Source organism: Antennarius striatus, chromosome 16, assembly GCF_040054535.1.
Source record: "Antennarius striatus isolate MH-2024 chromosome 16, ASM4005453v1, whole genome shotgun sequence".
Lineage (NCBI taxonomy): Eukaryota > Metazoa > Chordata > Actinopteri > Lophiiformes > Antennariidae > Antennarius > Antennarius striatus.
Window position 1 is genome coordinate 17,669,317 of NC_090791.1, and position 18,840 is coordinate 17,688,156.

The 18,840-nt window shown below is 44.4% G+C and overlaps 1 protein-coding gene across 3 annotated transcripts in view; it reads right to left on the reverse strand.

The window, feature by feature from the left end:
* Nucleotides 1-9,335: 9,335 nt before the first annotated feature.
* plppr2a (phospholipid phosphatase related 2a) overlaps nt 9,336-18,840 on the reverse strand; it is a 54,242-nt gene continuing 44,737 nt past the window's right edge. The window contains exons 4-8 of one of the 3 annotated variants that reach the window (XM_068336948.1): nt 16,291-16,411; nt 14,372-14,622; nt 14,011-14,187; nt 13,114-13,241; nt 9,336-12,249 (exon numbers count right to left, since the gene is read on the reverse strand). In XM_068336948.1, the coding sequence (XP_068193049.1) occupies nt 12,141-12,249; nt 13,114-13,241; nt 14,011-14,187; nt 14,372-14,622; nt 16,291-16,411 (786 nt within the window). In that variant the 3' untranslated portion in view covers nt 9,336-12,140. Of the gene's footprint in view, nt 12,524-13,097; nt 13,242-14,010; nt 14,188-14,371; nt 14,623-16,290; nt 16,412-18,840 lie in introns of all 3 variants that reach the window. The other 2 variants (XM_068336950.1, XM_068336949.1) reach the window with 2 other exon arrangements.

Below are 18,840 nucleotides of genomic sequence, written 5' to 3' on the forward strand. Positions count from 1 at the left end.
CACTAGGATTATTTTGTGATTAGAACATTTACACGACACTGATTCTATAATAAGGCTTAGCTACTGTATGTAACAGTGATTGTGTTTGAAATACTGTAGGTTCCACTGTGATTCTGTCCGTCTGTGAGGTTGGTGGGTTGGTGGGAGGGCTGTGGGCAGGAGAGTGGCGCTCTGCTGCGGTTACAGGATGATGTCATGCAGTCCATTAGCTGCTTTTGTGGTACATCCAGAACAATTTCACCCACAGTCACCATTTAACTTCATCATGTTTACTGGATGAGCAGGCAGAAGACAGAAGGAAGTGTGTGTCAGTGTTTGCGTGCTGTGTCATGACACATTTATGACACGGCTGATACAACACACACACACACACACACACACACACACACACACACACACACACACACACACACACACACACACACACACACACACACACACACACACACTGCTGCTGGTTTCCAGTATAAACCTGATTCTTGCAGGTGTTCTGGTCTTTGTCAGTCAGCTCGTTCACCCTCTTCCTCCTCATCCTTCTTTCCTCTTCCTCTCCTCTTTTCATCCATGAGCTCCATGTGAAACAATTCTCGTCTGAAACGCAACCCGAAAAACCTTTTAGAGAGATTTTTTTCCTACATGTGGTCGATACATCAACGTTCTGCGGAGCGCTGCCTTTTGTTTTTCACAAATTCTCCAAACTTTTTATTTCTTGCATTTCCATGGCAACAACTTGTGCCTCGTCTCAAGCCCATCTTGTGAAGTGTGTATTATTTCTTTGACAAAGTCCACAAACATATGAGTTGTACAACATGTTTCTTTTGCCAAATACAAATCAGACTATTAATTTTTTTTAATTTTCCATGGCAACGGTTTGGAGCTGGTCTTGGCCTGAGCAGCTGGGGAGACGTTTGTCTGGATATCAGAGCATACGTTGTGCATTTCATGTAGCTTGAATTCATGCAAACACAGTAGGTTTAACTCAGCAGGGCCCGGGAGGGGACGTCTCTGATGGCTCTTTATTTATAGGAGTTTGGGATGTCAAACTATATTGCTCCGATCCTTCAGCTACGTTGACAGGTCGTGCTTCTGCACAATCACAACACCAGGGGCAACTTATAGTGACAGACAAATGAACAAACATTTACAACATTTTACAGATGCTTCCATTCCATAAAACAAATCATGGCTTGGCATCTCCGCCTGCTGTCCCTCCCTCCTGTCTTTTCTTTTTTTCTCTCAGTCTGTCTGTCTGAGGGCTGAATTGCTCCACCAAGCTGGCACCCATAAACATTGAGCGATCTTTGTGTTTGCAGCCGTCTTGAGGAGACTGGGAGATGTTTGGGGGCTTTATGGATATCGACTCGTCCTCTGTTCCCTGATCCCCGGTTGTCCTCCATCAGACTGGAGCCCCCGAGTCGGCTGGAGAGCCTACACACCTCCCTGAAACAGCCTGAACGTGTACATGTGTGACGGGTAGCAGGTCTGTCGGTCAGTCTTCCCTTCAGTCGGACCGGCTCGCAGAGACATTCGATGCTTCACACATAATTAAGATTATGATATGCTTGTTTTTCATTTATCCTGATCAGTAGGGTGAAATAGTGCAAATATGACAGCTGCAGTGCGGTTGACTTGTCCTACACCCATCAGCTTGTTCTCCTGTCAACAGCTCACTCAAGGGGAATGTCCTCAGTGTCTATTAGCTCGCTGTTTGTCTGTGTGTTTACTTGTGTGTGAAACATGTCTTGGACCTGTCATCAGTCAGATTTACTCCAGCAGCGGCAGGCAGGCAGGGGTGAGGAGGGGTGAGGAGGGCTGGGAGGCAACGACGCTCAGTCCCACAGCTCCTGTTAGTGTGTGTGTGTGTGTGTGTGTGTGTGTGTGTGTGTGTGTGTGTGTGTTTCAGGTCAGCACCTCACCCACAGCCCACTGATGATGACCATGCCTGATGATGTCATGGTATCGATCAGCAGGGCGTCTGCTGTGGGATTTGGTGTCAGAGCCTGGAGAGAAGGGAGAGGATGGGCTGGAGGGGTGAGGCAAGAGAGAGTGTGTGGGGGGTGGGGTGGGGGGGAGGGAAAGGTAGGGGGAGACATGTATAGATAGAGAGAGAGAGAGAGATAGATAGATAGATAGATAGATAGATAGATAGATAGATAGATAGATAGATAGATAGATAGATAGATAGATAGATAGATAGATAGATAGGTAGGTAGGTAGGTAGGTAGGTAGGTAGGTAGGTAGGTAGGTAGGTAGGTAGGTAGGTAGATGGATGGTGGACCTGGGGGTGTTGTGGGGGGAGGATGTGAACCCATCATTCCGTCTCACGCCGCTCTGATCGATGCGCTGCTGAGCATTAGGACCACATTAACAGTGTGAACGCATCGACTGGTGAAATATCGGAATAAACATTCTGTGCAGCCACATCTAAAACGGCGTGTGCGGCGTCACCCCCGTCCATAATGAACTTTAATGAACATGCTCCTGCGTGAGCGGGCTTTTATGAAGTGGGTGTAGGATCATAAAGGTGCGGTGGGTCGAATCCAGCGGATTGTATGGACTCTAAGAGTCCAGCTGTGGGCTGTCTACGAGAAGAAGAAGAAGCAGAAGCAGAAGAAGGGGAAGAAGCCCTTCCTTCACCTCCTCCTCCTCTATCGCTCGCCATCCTCTTCCTGGAACCTGCCCATGCAATTGGATTTAGTGTCTATCTGTGTGCCTGGCTTTTCTCAACCCTCTCTCCGCTGCTCCAGCGGCACTCCACTTCCCTCTTTACTGCCCTCCGAGGCTCGTCTGTGCATGCTAATTGGACGATAATGCAGCCGGTGTGGTCCACAGCTATACCCGACATGACGGTGCAACAACAATGGAGCTCCTTCAACGGGCTCGCCGCTGACTGCCCGTCCACGCCGCCGCCGCCGCGTGGACCGGCGTGTGCAGGATGTAGCGTGTGTTTGCATATTTGTGCGTGCAGAGAGTGATACCCGGGAGTCTGGTGATACAGTTGCTGTTTGTGTTTAGATAAGGGAGCTAAGAGAGGGAGCTGGGGGGCTGGGGGGGTGGGGGGGGAGACAGACAGGCCATTGTTTACCTCCATCGATCGATTACACTCCCCTCTCCGCTAGTCGTCACGTTCCTGTCTTTTCGACACCATCCATCCATCCATGCATCCATCCACGCATCCATCCGTCACAGCTGACCCGTGACACGCTGACGGTTGCACCTTTTGCCCCGAGCTGCCCCCACCCCCCCCATCTGCAATTCCCCCACGTTCTGCTGGGGGGAGCTGAGTAATGGCTGGAGGAACGGCTTAATAACATTACAGCTGACATGAGGGGTGGAGAGCGGGGGCTATGCATACAGGGGTGAGGGTTAGTGGGGGTCTAAGGGGGTGGTGCTGTGAAGGAGGGAGGAGGGTAAGGGGGAGGGGCAGGTGCATCACTAATGGCTTTTTAAAAAGGTTACAGCATGTCGCTCCCTCTTCATAATGGGGCCCTGGCTGTGCTGGAAATGCAATTTCCGGGAAAGATAATGCAAGGAGTGAAGGGCTGTGTGTGTTTGTCTGCATGTGTGTGTGTGTGTGTGTGTGTAGGTGTGTGTGTGTGTGTGTGTGTGTGCGTGTCGAAGTTGGGGGTAGAAAAAGGAGGATGGGCGGGTGATGTGTACCTTGTGCTTACGTTGAAGAGGAAAAAGAGAGAGTGAAGACAGAACGATGGTGGAGAAGAGTGGAAGGGAAGGGGGTGGAGGGGGGGTGGGAGTGCAGGCGTGAAAAAAAAAACATGGGGGGGTGGAGGAGGTGGTGTGTGTTTGTGTGTGTGTTTGTATGTGCGTGGGGCGGGGGGGGGGGATTTACAGATTGTCTTGGATGCTTAGAAAAAGAGAACAGAGGAGTCAGAGGAGGAGAGAGGTGGAAGGGTAGGGGGGGGGGCAGAACGCTGGGGGAGACGCATGGGCGATGAGCCTGTGGGTGAGGGCATCAATAGTTAATGAAGACGTTATCTGTGGACACTGCCAACGTGTATCTAAACAAACATTATCCCTCAACCCTTCAGCATCCTGCACGCTTGGTTAAAGCCCCGTATACTAATTAACCCCCGCCCCTCCCCCCCCCGCTGGATAGCAGTCTCAACTCTGCCTGATTGAATCTCTCTGCTTTTTCAATGGGCGACTGTAATTGCTAGTCATGTTAGAAGGACGATTTAAGTGTATACATTATGTTCCTGTCGGTGCTGCACACTTTGATGCTGTAGTAATACTTTCAATTTATTTCACACCCTCTGCACAGAACACAAAATCAATACCTCACGGTTATGTGTAATTTCATTGAGTCAGCCTGTAGTTCTGCCTGAACAATTATAATTTAACTAAATTAATATTGAGCTGACATCTGGTAGCTGTGCATGTGTGTGTGTGTCAGAGAGTGAGAGAAAGAGAGAGAGAGAGAGAGAGAGAGAGAGAGAGAGAGAGAGAGAGAGAGAGAGAGTGTGTGTGTGTGTGTGTGTGTGTGTGTGTGTGTGTGTGTGTGTGTGTGTGTGTGTGTGTGTGAGAGAGAGAGAGAGAGAGAGAGAGAGAGAGGGGGAATGCATGTGCATTATTTTCATGAAAAGAGAAAAGAGAATAAGAGCAGCAGAAACATAAAGATGCTCTCTCTCTCTCTCATACACACACACACACACACACACACACACACACACACATACACACACACACACAAACACACACACACTCCTCCCCTCCGTCCATCCCATCATGACTCATGCTGCTCGTCTCTCCTCCACCTGACCATGATGATGACATGTTGAGCGTCCTCCATGGAGCCCCCCCCCCCCACTCCCCTCGCCGCCGACCTGATGGCCCCCCTTCAACCTGCAGCAGCATCTTCCAGAACCAGGTCCTGTATCCCGTCACCGCGGAGACGACACACACACACAGGACGGAATTTGAGATTCAAGTGGGAATGTCTGGCTGTTATAGATTTTCTGCTTCCCTCCTCGTCGGCCACCTGCCTGTGTGCACTGATGTAAGACTCGGGTCCAGGAATGAGACCATAAATCAGGGCCGGAGTTAAAACACAGTGGATTTTGTTAACGCTGGGATGTAATCCACAAATCATTCAATCAGTGCTTTACTCCGCTTCCATTTTACAAACAGGCTACTGTAATAAACTAGCAGTAACTGTGAGACAACCACAGCTTGTGACATTTTTATCAACTCCACTGATTTAATTGGGCTCATACATGATCAAAAAATATTTAAATGTTTTATTTTGAAAGATTAAATAGTGAACCTTTAAGGAATTAATCTAAAATTGACAACATGCACATGGGAAAAAACCAGGACCAGCGCCACATGAGGTCACGTCCACACGGGCTGCAACCACAGCCGTGCTGTTCTCATCAGGTTTCAGAAGAACAATAAATAAATATAATACTTGTGATAGATAATCTGTGTTGGAAGCTTCTGAGATCTGGAAAAAAAAATTGATAGCATACAGATGGAGTGATGGATGGAGTGACGATTAAACCCCCATTCCAGAGGGGGACGGAGGTGATGGCAGGCGAGACTGCAGGAAGAGCTCTGAAACAGTCCATCCATCCATCCATCCATCCATCCATCCATCCATCCATCCATCCATCCATCCATCCATCCATTAGTGATCCATTCAAATACATTTACTAAGCCTGAGCAGTAGAATAAAGATGATCCTCTCCTTGGTCGTCGTCGAAATTAAATGCACACGAAAAATAGTTCTGACATGATGGATCAAATGGATGTAATTTTTATAATAGCAATGTTAATTCTAGTCTTTTTTTAAACAGTAAAAGACTTGACTTCACATACAGTCCTGTACCGTCCTTCTCTAATGGTGCTTTGTCTTTCCACACACTGTATTATATACTTCTCATAGCAATAAACTCTAAAAATGTAATAATAGAGTTTCATTTTATTTTCAAAGCAAACACAAATACACCTCCAGAAATACCCTATGTATATATTTTCCTTTGCTTTTATTTCTATGGCTTCTGCTCCTGATACTCATCTCCAGTCTATAAATCAGTCAGCACCGGGATGCTATTAAAACATTTAAATACACTGATCACGTTTACCTCGCAAACCAAATGAGCATGCTGGTTTAAAATAAAATTACCTAAAATTACCAGAAAACTCCTGTGACTGGAATGCAGAGAAAGAAGCAGAAAAGCATGGAATTAAAATCCCAGCCAACTAACAGTGGGAGCCGCGCTGCCCACACTAATGAGGCTTGTATGGGCAGAAAAAGATGCAGAAAGATGCTGCAGGTGCGATTTCACCAAGGAAACAGCGTCATCCTTTGAACCTCTCTGACTGGGGTGTTTAGTGGCGCTTAAATTCAGTCATGCTGAGGGTTTTTTTTTTTAGTAATTGCAGGTGCATCTCTGTAAACTCTGGAGGATTGTGCTGGTGGTAATTAGTGTCAGCTGTACTGTAAGGTTTCTTTGATCAGTTTTTTTTAAGTGTAATTCATGGATAGTGTTTTTCTGCATTTTAGTTTTGGCTATGAATTCCTGAAACAAGTCAAAAAAAAAAAAAAAAAGCCACCCTCAGTGGAAAATCAAGCATGCAGAGTGAAGGGTTTTGGAGACACTGATGTAAAAAGTCATTTTTTCCATTATCTGTGACATTAAGAAAATGGATCTCATTATGTCTCATTAGCGTACACAGGTGCAAGATCATATCATTAACCACAGTGATTGTTCCTTTCATTTCATGACACAGCTTGAGAAAAAAAAAAAAAGCAAGATGAGAAAGATGGGTTTGATGCCTCACGTGACCTACATTGCCATCTTGTGGATGCAACCGGAAACACACGTCACATCCTACTGTCGTGTGTGTGTGTGTGTGTGTGTGTGTGTGTGTGTTCGTCACCAGACAGTAAAAATAAAAATAAATGTTTGCTTGAACTTTAAATTTCACTTCATTTCGTCTCATCTAGTTGTCTATCGTGCGGAACAACAGCAGCTTCCCTGTGCTGGGGGTTGAATTATAGTGCAGGGAATTCATTCTGTTTAAATCAACACAATTAGAATTCCCAGTTTATTATCATTTCTCTTTTCTGTTCCGGCGGATGCTTGGATCAGAAGATTCTGACTCAGGTGAGGTGTGCAGTAGTACCACATCGAACCACGTGGTGGCAGCACCGAGCCTCACCTCCTAGCGGGGCTTGACCTCTACGGATGTAGTTTTACTGTAGTTTTGGTCTCACGCCCTACAGATAACTCAGTTAACCAGGTTTAGAGAGTTCTATCTATCCGGTGAGAACTACCTGTCGGATTAACTTTTTTTGTGTGTATTCTGATCAATTTTACAGTCATTTTGAGCTTTTTCTTGAGCTCCGATTCTAAAAAAAAAAGGCAGTGTAGAGTGTAAAAAAAAAAAAGGAAAGAGAAAAAGAAAGAGGGACCACATTAACACATCCAGCTCAAAACAGATTGAAATCCATTCAGACAATGTTCATGTAATCATCATGTGTTTGTTTTTATGGAAACAGGACACATGGATGCTTGACAACACTCCCGTCACAGTGCCCTCCATCGTCTCACCCAGTGAACGCAGACTTTTCTCGTTTCCTGGTGACCTTTCTAAGCATCAGTGCTGCCACATCATGTTTTTAGGGAACTAATCGAAAAAGAAAAAAACTTTTTGTGAAGTACACACTCAAATTTTGGTTGTAAATCAAAATTAATTTAGTGGCAAAACATTAGCTTTCAAATTGTCACTTCAAAACAAGATGATGACATTTATAGGGCTTTTGACAAATATTACAAAGACATAGTTTGTCCCCCATCAGCATCAAGCATCATCATCACACAACAGACTCAACTTAATGTAGAAAAATTGACACTTTAAAAACTTTATGGGGGCACACATTTCCATCATCCATCCCATACAACCACAGAGACACACAGCATGCTATCAAAATGAACATTTTATTCTAGCTGACATTAGTTGCGCTAGCGGCAGCATAGTTTGGCATAGTGGCATACTGGTTTTTATTCACCCACCAAAACAGACTTCCAATAGTGTGAGCGCCCCCCCCCCCCCTTCATGATTCACGATTGAGTTCGACGTGATCTGTGTGCTAAACGTGTCTTTGAACACAGAGACGAACACATGTCTCCAGTCCCTCACAGCAGGCAGACCTGCTTCAGGACCGGCCGGAGAGATGGGGGAGTGAGGACGGCCTCCTCTGGACAGCGGCGTTTGAGTCCTGACCCCCAACGGCACCTCAAGCCCGTCCGGAGTGGGGAGGTGTGGGGGGAGAGCTCCAGAAGTGAACGGCTTCAGAAGCAATCAGAACATAAGCAGTCTGAAGGTGGGAATAGTAATGAAAAGACATTTAATGTGCTATCTCCAATTACAGAGGAGTTCATAATTATAATACCAGCTGGTGCATTAAATGAACTAATAAGCAGAGATTGGTGGATTACAGTAGGAATTACCATGGAAACAGAACAACCACAATCCTGAGAGTGAACCAGATGCAGATCCACCTATCAGAGCATCTCCACAGATGTCTTACAGCGAACGTTGCTGTCCAGCAAAAACAACACCGCCTGTTTCCCAATCGGATCGCTTTGAAACGTTAACGCTTTCAAAGTTTAAAAATGGAGCCATAAAATAGTCGCACCTTTCAAGCTTGGAACGTTGGGTCGTCGCTGAGTCGTTATTGAGAGAACACCAAAGTGTGTGTCCCGTCCACGTCTCTGCAGCTGAAGTCTCTGCACACACAGACGGGTGTGATGGGTTCAGCGACTCTCTTTGTAATGGTTTAATTCTACCTCAGTAAAGTAACAGAGTACTTCCTCCATCGCTTTGTAAACAGAACTATGTACCATGAAACAGTACTGTATCACTAAGTAGCACTTTGTAATACACCAGCTTCACGCCGAGCATATTTCTGACAGTAGTACTGATGAATATCACGCAGTAAAGAGACTAGTACTGCTATAAGTACTGTAGTACAGAGTGGGTCTGATGAGCCCACAGACACTCAGTGGACATAAATCCAAGCCATCAGGTTGTTAAATCTGCTCATACCACAAAAACAGACACAAGAACACACACACACACACACACACACACACACACACACACACACACACACACACACACACACACACACACACACACACACACACACACACACACACACACACACACACACCTGTGTACACAAACACTAGGTGAACACATCAGCACACGCACACACACAAATCACACCATCTCCGAGTGCGAATGTAGTAAGAAAACAAACAGTGCACATCGACACCGGCAGTGTTGGAAAACCGTTTATTGTTCTCATCGCACATATCTTTACAAAACAGAGGGTTTGTGCAGCGGATCAGAGGAAACGTGCCCCCCCCCCCAGAGCTGCAGGTCTGAAGGAGGTCGGTGTGGTGTTCACACGTCACTCAGTTTGCTCTTTGATCGGACCAGACGCCACTGTTTGGACACTCAGTCTTGTTTGTCACTAGTGGAAAAATGTGTGTTTCACTTTCTGCTGTTGCATTTTTTACGTTTTAACAATATTTTAAGGCATTACTTCTTCAAGACAATGAAGGCGTAAAACGCAAACGGGAAAACAATGCAACAGAAGGATTTCGTGCAGGAACGGTCAAAGATGTGTCGCTCACTTTGCAGGCCGCTGGTGTTTGTGTCATTGCACTCGGAGCCGCCATTCTTTATTAGGTACAATATGATCAATAAGTGTGCAGAAACTCTGTCACATGGTAACAAATGGACATCCAATGGCTGTATAACACCTATAGCCACATGTTCCTCAGGTGTCCCAGTGACATCTGGAAAAATCTACTTCCTATCTTGTGCATGAGTTTTAAGGGATGAAAACTGAACTCTAATTACAGTTTTATTCATTTTTCATTGTCAGCTCTGCAAAGTCTGATAGATTACACATTCAGAAGAGAACGCCAACGACGCTGACATAAAGCAAATGTACCATCAAGTGATCGTTTTGGATGGATTACTGTCACGTGATCGCCTGCATGGCTTCATTGTTTGCAACGTTTCAGTGATTCAAATTCTTAAAATGACCCAAATTATGTTCTCAAGATGTAATCATTTGGGATCCCCGGTTCAGCTTCTGCAGTTCTGTCTCACCAGGCGAGACGTGAGCCATCAAAACATCTTCTGTTAAAATCAGTGAATAAAAAAGAAAAGCAGTAACCACTGCTGGATCGACTCCAGACTTCAGTTTAATTTTTGGCACATGTTTCCATAAAGTTTCATTAAAGTTCATCAAACAGTTACATAACTAATTAAAGCTCCATATAAAGTAATGGAGCATCCCTTCACTCCTTACTGAACGGCTGCTTACATCCACCTCTCCTCCCCGTTTCATTGTGATCCAACAAGTAGTAAATGTGTGATGAACAAAAATGGCAGAGAAAGAAAAAAAAGCTTAAATAAAAGAAAATAGAAAATAAAAGTGTAACTTTGTCTCTTTATCCAGATCCAATTCAAAATTTATTGGACTTCCTGTTTTGTTTACCCCGAGTTACTGGAAACATGAACAATGAAACACTGAAAGCTGTTCAAACAGCTTGTGACTTGTTTCTGTTAGTTTGACATATGATGACTTTCTCGACTTTAAATATTTGTTGAGTGAGCTAGCAGAAGATCCTAAATGCATCTGGAGACGGAGCATCAGTCAAGCTCTAATGAAAATTCAAACAGAAAGGTCTTCAAGATCATCACCTCTTGAAGACGCAGTTACAAACAAAATAATCGTAAGCTCTGACCCAGTCCGGTGGACGCAAAGCCTCATTCAGATAGTGAACACTGTGGCTGTTTCCCAGCCAAACCAGAGCTGGTTCACAATGAAGCATCTTCATTAACACAGCTCTCTATCATCAGCAGAAATACAACATCTTTTTGCCAATGTCTACATCGAGTGTTGGCGATGCTTGCTTGTGTAAAAATCACACTCTCAATACAAAAAATGAGTTATATACAATATCATACAAATGGTTTACAATGCTGAAAAGTGAATCGAGAGGAAGGGACGTACAGTAACACCAAGGTTAGAGGGAAAAACATCATTGTGCTCGTGTGTGCTTTAAACATGTTGAATACAGGGGAATAAAAATACATAGAAGCAGGGAGGGGTGTGCAAATCAAAATCAGCAAAACTGTCACGCCACAGGGAGCGCTTCTAGCAACCGTACTGTATATACATGTTCATAAATAAATCTGTTCATAGAATTGCAAAAAAAATAATCACAATAGTTATTTTGTTTCAAATCTGGAGATTCCAGTTCAGATTGATGAATGTTGTTCATGAGCAAGAAAAACAAAAGTCTGCTGGTATCAGAGAAAAAGATTTCTGAGTGAAGGCTCCGCATCTCAGAAGAGGACAAATAAGAAATATTTGTACATCAGCAAAGATGCAACTTTCCGTGAGAAAAACCTCAAAGAGGAGTGAAGATGTGAAGATGTCTGGTAAAGAGACATGAAGAAGACTCTCTGATTGGTGTGAAGCTCATGTGGAGTTGACTAGGGCGTGGATACTCAGGATAATGAGGCTGTAAACTGTTTGAATGCATTTAGATAAGGAAGAAAACAGACTGTGTTTTTGAGTATGGCTTTCTAAAATGATGTTTTACAGTTTAATCTCAGCATCAGACATATCCCCTCAATGGGTTTCTTTGGTCCAACCTTTGGCAACCTCCTGACAGCTGACATCAAAGCTGCATACAGGACGTTCTTTGCCAGGTTCAGATTCCCGTGTGGGACTCCATCATATGGATGAAAATTCAATCATACTGTTGTAAAAAAAATTCTCGGTGGTCACAGTTTGAGTTCTACACAACTGAGTTCATACAAAAACTTCAACTAATTCTGTTTAAAAGAAAAACAACAAAAGATCTACTTGACCGTACTGAATGTTCAGCTCTTTAGCCTGCTGGGTATCCAGCAAAGAGACAGTTTTTGAAGAGTTTGCCTATCGGTTCCCCGGGTTTGAGAGGGCAAAAGGATGAGGAGAGTCTTAAAGGACGTCTAGACCTGCGTGGAATAGGAGCGATGCAACGCTGCATGGCGGCCAGCTGGATGTGCGGCACAATGTGGCGAGTGCGGCTCGGTTTGGTCTAGACTTCGCTGGAAATGGAGCGAGACTGTATGAGGACATCGGGGGTGGCGGGGAACCGATAGGGCTGATGGTCATGTGATCTCGGTGAACGTAGATTCCCTCGGAGTCTGCAGGGGAAAGAGAGGAGTAAGACAGAGAGAGAGAGGACGGGGCAGAGAGAAGGTGAAAGAAAGAGAAAAGTGAAGAAAAAATAATCAAGAGCAATGCATGATGATGGACGGGAAAGAGGAGAAAACAGACGCGTAGAGCCAAAACAGAAATAAGGCAACAGATGATAGGGGGAGTGAGGGGTGACGATGACAGGCAAGAAAGGGTTAAAGTGGGTTAGAATGGTTGGACGTAGGTGTTGTAAGGTGGGGAGGAAGACGAGAGTGCAGGATGCTGGAGGAGAGTGAGGGACAAGGGAGCAGATTGAGAGGAGAGAGGTAAGGTGGGAGACAGGGGAGAAGAGGTCAGGTGAGGGTTAGTGACGAGACGGACAACAGAGGACGCTAGACATTTCCTCATGCTAGATGCTGCTCCGCCCCTCAGATGATGCCTTTGGACAATGAGGCAGAACAAACAACCTCAGGCAAATTTCAAATTTCTCTCCAGCCAGCTGCTTTGGGCTGTAACAAAAAGCCGATCTGGAAGACTTACCTCAAAGGCATAAATGAGTCTAAAGCCCTGATAGCAAGGACATGTCTTAATGGTTCAAGAGTAAGGGACCTAGCATTCTCTCTCCATCCTCTAAATGCATTGATCAGCCGACAACTCGGCTCAGAGACTTAAAGGATTCGCTCTGATGGTCTTGTTGAGACTCCGGGTGCAAGTGGGGCTTAGAGCATGCTCGTTTAGGGATTTGTTCTCTTTGGGAAAAAGAAGAACAATGGATTCAGGAAAGAGATGAGGTATTCCTGTCTCAACCTGTCTTTTGCAGGGGCAGCTGTGGCTAACACCCACCCCCGCCCCTTACCTGAGGACCACTTAACTTTTCGAGTGGACTCTCCACACAGGGCAGCGTCACCATTGGCATTCCCAGGACAGACTCTGGGCGATGTGGTCGTGGTGGAGGAGGACTTGGCTGCAGCTGTTGGAAGTTGTTGATAACACAAGTCACCTGCAGAAAATCAGAAAGGAGGAGAAGTTACCCGTCACGTCACACATCCCCACTTAGTGGTTTGTCAATCAGGTGATACAACGCGTTGGGCATTTTATTGGGCAAACTGGTAACTTAAGAGCGTGGAAAGTGATGGTGACAAAACCAAAGAAGCTTCTCTAACAGGCTAGGCTTTTGGGTGATTTAGGGTCGGAAATTTTAAATAATACTGGCAGAAACTGTCCAACAAGACGCTGGGACAAAGTCCTCCATGTTACAAACCAAACAGCTGCTTCAAACAATACCTTTCACTTTTCAGTCTACAGTCGCACAGCGACATACCACCAAATCCAACAGAGACTATAATTATTTTGTGGTTCCACATCACATATCTGTCATTTTGCCCCTCGATCCTTCTGTCTCTCACCTTTACCCCAATTTATCTTCCACATCCCACCCTCATCCAAACTAGTCAAAGTAGAGGACAGTTCACCTTGAGTCTTCGATCTGATGGAGGCTACTGCATGTTAAAAGGCAGTTTTTCCTCATCATGTTTTCCTCTAGTTCTTGTTCATGGTGGATTGTTGGGTCTCTGTAGGATAAAGTGTTGATCTAAAGCTGCTCTTCTTCTAAATTGTCTCGACATAACTTGTGTTGTGAGTTAGTGCTATGCAAATAAATTGACATGAACTGAACTGAATTCATACCAGTCCTCAAAGTAAACCAATGATAATAGATAGATATGCCAGACCAATTTAAAGTAAGATTTCGTAGTCTTGTCTCGTCTCACCAAAAACACAGCAATGGCTCCTCCAGTAAAGAATCCAGCCAGCACATCGGCCCAGTGATTTCGGTACTCAGACACCCTGACAACACCGACTAGCATGGCCAGACAGAGCAGGGTGAGGCTGATGGTGGGTTTGGTTAGCCGTGTGCCTTTGGTCTTGAACACTAGTGTCACGTACATCTGCATACAGGACAACGTGCACAGTAGAGGCACACAAGGACAGGAGGCAACACAAGACATACAAGTATGTATGCATCGCTACAAACTACTCAGTTTTTCAAACAGGAACATTATATTTCCTAAGTAAACTCAAGAAAGTGGGTTCAAATTACAGGTGTTTCACTTCCGGCATGCTCCAACCTACCACTGTGTACACTGCTGAGTACACACTGAGCGCCGCATCCTTCGAAGGGAAGGATTTACGTGCAGACATGACAATCAGTGGGTTGCCTGTGCAGGCGCGGCGCTCTGCGATATACTGCATCGTGGACTGGCAACCTAATGCTGTGTAGTTTGGTCGACAGGCAGACAGGAAGTGAGGCGTCTGGTTTCCTGTTACCACCTGGCCGGCATTGGCAAAGATGGTGGTGGTGAACAGGCCGAAGGCATAGACACCTAGGGAAAAATGAGTGGACGGGAGAGTTCAAGAGAAGGTAAGAAAAGTTCATGTTCCACAGATAATGAAACCAAACCAGCTTGGACTGAGATGTTCTAGCACATGGGGTCCATACGAGGACGTCCACAGCTGTCATCAGACACCAGATGAAGAGCCTGAGGTCTCAGAAAACACTGGACATCAGCGGAAAGGCATTCATGAGGCATTCAGACGAAGTATCCTCAGAAAGAAATACTTCATTAACATATAAAATTATACACTATAATAATATACACACATATTAATTAGCTACAGCTGGTAGTTTCTTATGTCATTTCCTGACAGGTTTTCTGAGACCTGGCACCTTTTCTTCTGATATCTATGACCTGATGTCCTGATAGACGGTCTGCCCAGTGTGCTGCCTGCCAATAAATGTTTTACACTGACGAAAGATCGTTACAATCGTGTGAGGGTACACAACAGCTGAAATCTGTGAACCACCATCATTTGCCTCAGTAAAATAAGCTGTGCTTAACATTAGACAGAAAAAACAAAAATTTTGTTCGACTGTGGTGTCCGCATGTCTGTTTCTCTAAGTGATGTGATTCCAGTATCATCCCAGTTCCCATCACATACGGCTACAAATCATCTGTTCAGTTAAAGTCTCACCATAGGGCACTAAAGTTAAACCAAACTGGCCTGATATACTTTTGAAAAGGTCTCGTATTAGCTGACTCATACTTGGTGACTGGGGGATATTTTTGTCTCATCATTAGTTGCCCACCAGAGACAAGCGTGTGTAATTGTCCAGTTGTACCACTCCTTTGTTTCTGGTGTGCATGACTTGATCTCTACTTGTCTGTCTCTCTTCGTTAGGAAGACCAGTGAGCTCTAATGGGTAAATTATGGCAGAAACAGGAGCCATATTTTCGAGCCTGATGTACTGCGTGTCGACTGTATATTAAAGTTACTGCTCGCGGTCAGCTCAGCCTGGGCACAGTTCTCTAGAGTCTTACTGACTTCACAACTGGAACCCACTGACACATGTCTGTAATTGGTCCTAAATCTATTTGAAAGCTGCTCCAATGACGTGTGTCGCCCTGACCTAGAGGTTATGATTCAAACAGATGCTGCTCATGGATAGAGAGTGGAAAGCACTGCCTTTATAGGAATGGATCTATAATGGGCAGATGGAGGTGAGAAGTTAGTATGAGAACAGGCATGTGAGTCATGTGAGTGTGACATTTGTGTCAAATGCATGAAACCTGGCAGCTCTGGAACAGCACCACTAAATAAAGCAGTCTGTAACAAGTTTTACATCCTTAAAATAGCCCCAACACATTATTATCAGCTGAGGTGTGAAATTGTCACTGAAGTCTCAACCTCAGCTGATTCAGTTGATGCAAATTTCATCCTACTAAATATTCACGATTGCCTTCCTGCCTTTATCCTTGAATATCTTACCCAAAAGATTAGACATGTATTCCAGATTCTCATCCAATTAACATCTACATGATTCCACCTAATAAACTTTCATGTGCTGCAGGTCACATTTCAAAAGTCAACTTTGTATTTTGTGTAATGTTAAACATTTATGTTCGTTAGTCTCCCAGTGAAAGCCTGACCTGCCACAGATATTAAAATGTGCTTTGACAGGCCTGTAAAGAGCAGAGGGATGGCGTGTTCACCTAGGAAGCGTATTATGCGTCTCAGCAGGGGGTTGAAGTAGCAGCAGTCTGCAGTAACAATGGTCTTCTCCTGGGTTCCCTCAGCCTTTGTGAAGAAAGCACACACCTCTCCAACAAGAATCTGTGCACAGACACACAATAAACACAAAGGTGTCCAGAGTTTAGAATGAATTGGAAAATAAACAGGTTAGAAAACACTGTGGTAATACAACGGAATAAATCTGGTGTACAGTAGACGTTTTAAACTGTCAATATATTTCACTGAATTCAAAGTATTTTACAGTAGTACCTCGAGACACAAGCTGCTCAACATACAAGTTATTTAAGTTACAAGGCGTCACTCTGTCCATATTTTTGTTCAACATACAAACAAAAATCTGAGATACAAGCCATACTTTAGGATGTCACTGCTAGCTGGCGGATGAATACAACATCAGCTGAGAATGGATCTCGTTCTTTACCACATTTTGGAGGATGGATATAACATACGCTGAGACCGGATCTTGTTCTCATTGGTGGAGTAAAGATGTAGCTTGTGTGTTCTCGTGACTTTTATGTTTCATGTCATACTTCATCATTGCTTATGTAACATAAACAGTGCACCCTCGTGCATTTGCGCATCAACGATTGCGACTCTACCTCATTACGGATTTTTAGTTGGCAGTCACGTGATACCAGATACACATTCTATCAGCATCTGGAAGTGCGCTATGTTCGGTCAGTCTTGGACTCTTGTGAGATACAAAAGTGCTTTAAACAGTCTATCAGAGTGTGGGCAAAGGTAATACAGAAAGAAAGTGGTTTAATGTCAGTATGAGAAGGGTTCATAAACGTTTAAACTACCGTAAATAATAAGATAAATAGATCTTGATCGCGGATTCCTCAATCGCGTGGGTTCCTGGAACGCATTAACCGCAAAGAACGAAGACGCACTGTATAAGTAGCTATACACAGGTAAAGTCTGTATGTCTACTGGTTGATAAAAATGTTGTTGTTTTTTCATAATTTATGGGTTTGGGGGCTTTTTTCCAAGGCTGGAACAGATTACAATGGTTGTAGTTATTTTAAATGCGCAAATTTATTTTGACTTATGAGTTGTTTGACTTATGAGCTCAGTCATGGAGCGGATTAAACTTGTATCTCGAGCTACTGCTGTATTAGCAAGCATTTTGGGACTGCACTCCCACAAAGGTGTCACAACACACAAAAACCTCTTCTGCAGATAATGGTGTGATTAATGACATTCAAGGTGGAATAACCACAGCAGCACGATCCCATGGGAGCTGAAATATGTTCAAGGTCCTGAATGATCCTCATGCTCCTCACACACACTGTACACCAGGTTCTTATTTTCTCTTATAGTTAGTCATTCTAGCAGTGAGTTTTCAGTGATTGTGCGGAGATGTAATCTCACTACAGTCTGGAAATGCACTTCCACTTTTATTGTCCTCAGGCTTGTAGTAGAGGTTTTGGTCAGGGATTGTGTGTCTGAACAGCTGTCTTCTCTAGAAGAATCATTCCTCAGCGGACTACAGCTGAGAGACTCATCAGCATAAGAGCCTACAACACTCAAAGATGTTGGCACACTAAAACACAGCTCCCTCAATGAATAATTATCCATGGCAGAGATCTGCTTCATCTAAAATCATCCTGGCAGTTCCAATATTCTGCAGTGACAGTAGTGGGACCCTCTTTAACAGTGAACGTGTTCCACATAGCAATAATAAACCTGGAAGAACTTGGACAGAATCAGCCATTCGTCCACCACAGTGACAATGTGTGGCCCCAAACAGGAGGATGTTAAAGAGCAAATGGAAAAAATTCAGAAAGAACAGAGACAGAAAGACAAAGCAGGAGAGAAGGCGATCATGCTCCCGTGCCGTGCCTCTGGTCATCTCAGAGCAGTTCCAGCCAAATCAAATGAGCTAAAAGCATGCAGGGAGCAGCGGTCCTGTGGAGTGCACGGCCTGCCAAGAGCCTTCTTCCATTAGTGAAACACAACCCTGCTGGGCGTTCCATGGCAACCTCCTCCACACTAATATGAGCGTGAAATCAAAGCTGGGGGGGTTTAATCAGTATCTTCAAATCAGAGATGTTAAGGGCCACCGTCACACCATGGAACATCATTTAGCAGGCAGTTAAAAGACAGCACAGAGGTCGTTTCCATGGGGACAGTTGGACATCGGATGGTTTAGGCATGTGTGTACAGCCAAATGTGAGATAATGGTGGTGTGTTGTCACTCGTGAACAAACGCTCTTGAACTTTGCTTCAGGAAAAGCTATCAAGCAGTGGGTGTGCCGTTTCAGGAGCTCGTCGTAGTGTTACTACATCTTTTTGGTCTTTTAATAAATATGAAGACTTCTGCTATGAATCCACAGCAGGACTTTGAAGAGTGAATTCCCCAAAGATTCAGTTTTTTTTTACAATAGTTCAGGACTATCTTGACACTTTCCAGTAAACAAATGAAAATAACAAGCTAACAAGAATAATGGAATTTGTAATTATTGACTTTTAATGTAAATTGTTTTCACTTTAAACATTTAAATAGT